This window comes from Primulina eburnea, chromosome 8, assembly GCF_022965805.1.
Source record: "Primulina eburnea isolate SZY01 chromosome 8, ASM2296580v1, whole genome shotgun sequence".
Classification (NCBI taxonomy): Eukaryota; Viridiplantae; Streptophyta; class Magnoliopsida; order Lamiales; family Gesneriaceae; genus Primulina; species Primulina eburnea.
In genome coordinates this window covers 8,788,229-8,790,853 of record NC_133108.1, presented here as the reverse complement: position 1 = coordinate 8,790,853, position 2,625 = coordinate 8,788,229, and the positions used below count along the sequence as shown (strand labels likewise).

General features: G+C 38.0%; 1 protein-coding gene across 1 annotated transcript; it reads left to right on the top strand.

Annotated features, from left to right (window-relative positions):
- The first annotated feature begins 573 nt into the window (after positions 1-573).
- On the top strand, positions 574-1,323 carry LOC140838975 (secreted RxLR effector protein 161-like). Its single transcript, XM_073205603.1, has one exon. The coding sequence runs from the start codon at positions 574-576 to the stop codon at positions 1,321-1,323; it is 750 nt and encodes a 249-aa protein (XP_073061704.1).
- The last annotated feature ends 1,302 nt before the right edge of the window (positions 1,324-2,625 follow it).

The window sequence follows — 2,625 nt, the reverse complement described above, 5'->3', positions numbered from 1 at the left end:
CTCAGGGCTATAGGCAAGAAGAAGGTATAGACTTTGATGAATCCTTTGCCCCTGACGCCAGGTTTGAAGCTATAAGAATATTTCTGACATTTGCAGCATTTAAGTATTTCAAAATATATCAAATGGATGTTAAATCTACCTTTTTGAATGGATTATTAAATGAAGAAGTTCATGTAGAACAACCACCCGGTTTTGTTAATCACATTCTCCCTGAATATGTTTACAAACTTGACAAAGCTCTCTGCGGACTAAAACATGCCCCTAGAGCACGGTATGACACATAACCAAATTCTTGTTTGAGCATGGTTTATCAATTGGAACGGTTGATAAAACATTGTTTACATTCTCAAAAAATGATCATTCATTATTGTACAAATATATGTGGACGGTACTATTTTCGGATCAACTAACCCTAAGCTATGTGAGAGATTCTCTAAGATGATGCATGAGCAATTTGAAATGAACATGATGGGAGAATTAAATTACTTTTTAGGACTGCAAGTCAAGCAGTCCGAAAATGATATATTTATCAATTAAGCCAAATACACTCGAGATATGCTAAAGAAATTCGACATGAAAAATTGCTCTCATGCCTCCACCCCAATGAGCTCGTCAATTAAACTGGATAAAGATGAAGGGAGAATCTCTGTGGACACAAAAATATACAGAGGGTTAATAGGTTCTTTGCTATACTTGACAGCCAGTCGACCGGACATTATGTTTGCAGTTTGTCTATGCTCATGGTTTCAAGCTAAACCTATGCAATCTCATTTTATTGCCTCTAAACATATCCTTAAATATATTAAAGGAACTGCTAATGTGGGTCTTTGGTATCCCAAAGATCCAAGTCTTAATCTTGTAGGATATTCAGACACAGATTATGCGGGGTGCAAAGTCGACAGAAAGAGTATGAGCGGTTCATGTCAATTTTTAGGCGAACGATTGATTTCATGGCTTAGTAAGAAACAAACGTCAATTGCTACATCAACAGCTGAAGCAGAATATCTTGCGGCTGGAAGTTGTTGTGCTCAGATGCTTTGGATACAACAACAATTAAATGATTATGGCATCCAAGCTACTGAATCACCCATTTTTTGCAATAACACCAGCGCAATAGCAATCACATACAACCCATTTATGCACTCTCGGACAAAACATATTGATATCAGACATGAGTTCATCCGAGAACACGTCATGAAGAAAGAAATACGGCTTGAATATGTTCATACAGATCAAAAATCGGTCGATATTTTCACAAAACCATTGCCAAAGGCTAAGTTTTCACATTTCTGTAATATGCTTGGGTTAATTGATTTATCTTGATATAATTAGTTCTTGGTATGTTCAGTTTATTATGCAATAAATAAACGGAAATACAAAGAGAGTTGATAATACAAAATAGAAATATTTTATTGAACAAACAGTCGGCATCGTACATCCCTAATTTCATCCTCTACCACCCTCGACCAGTTGCGCAACCAAGCGGTCAGCTTACCGGTGGGGGTACGTAAAAAGTCATCTAAGGAAGCAATCTTCCTCAGATTCCTCTGCTCTTTTAAGAGCATGAGGAGGTAGACACCACCATCAGAGAAGACGTATGATGCATCAGCGACATAAAGAATTCGCTGAAATTTCATCAGAAGTGCCACCTCCTTAGAGGTACCACCTAGTCCTCTCTCAAGGGAGGACTGAAGCTCCTGGACCTCTGTCCAGACTGCCAGCATCTTCTCAAAAATGCTATCTTCAAGAGCAGTCTTGCGGGAAGCTATCATTGACTCCATAAACTCTTTCACAAGATCTGGCTCACTTGAACTGTCTGCTTTCGCCATCTTGATATTTATTGATTGTAAAACTAACTCTTCTACCTGTATTTATAGATGAAATTTCATATGAAGGGTCTCTCTCTCTCTCTCATATTGACAGACACTACAATTTAAAGAGGCTTTCTGTCTAAGCCATCGATTCTTCATCATCTGTAATTAGCTTTTAATCCATTATGGGGAAAAATGGTTAAGTCTTTAATCAAATAAACTTCTCAACCGTTCCCTCCTAACTACATTACTCATACGGTATATTTTACTTGGGCACGATACTTCCACGTCATTTCGTAAAAATTACTCAAATTTTTCAACAGCCTCTGACTGACGTGACAGATTTTACTTTTGAAATTCAAATTAAGTGTTTTACCACCGCCCAAAATTTTTCAAAACTTAAAAACTTCTCTCCACTAACAGTCCTCCACGTGGACCGACTGGTGATTATCTGAACCGCACATACATATTCTACACTTGCACCCTCATTGATTCTTACCTTGCTATTCTCTACTCGATCGCGTTTAAGCTTATCTTGCAGGTTCTAAGTTCAGATCTTCTCGATTCATCAAAGAAATGGCTGTCTCTATTGTTCACAACACAGTTGTTGTCAATTTTGCGTCAGTATTCGCCATGCCCAATAAATCTATGCAAGCCATGTTTCGCACGATAGAACACTATGGGCTCGTTCTTTTCTGGGTTGCAGCTACAAATACTCCGACACACTACTGAATGAATTCTTTGATTCTGCACACAGGAAGAACGGAGAAATTATTTGTGTGGTTAAAAACGAAAACCTCCAGTTTACCCAGAA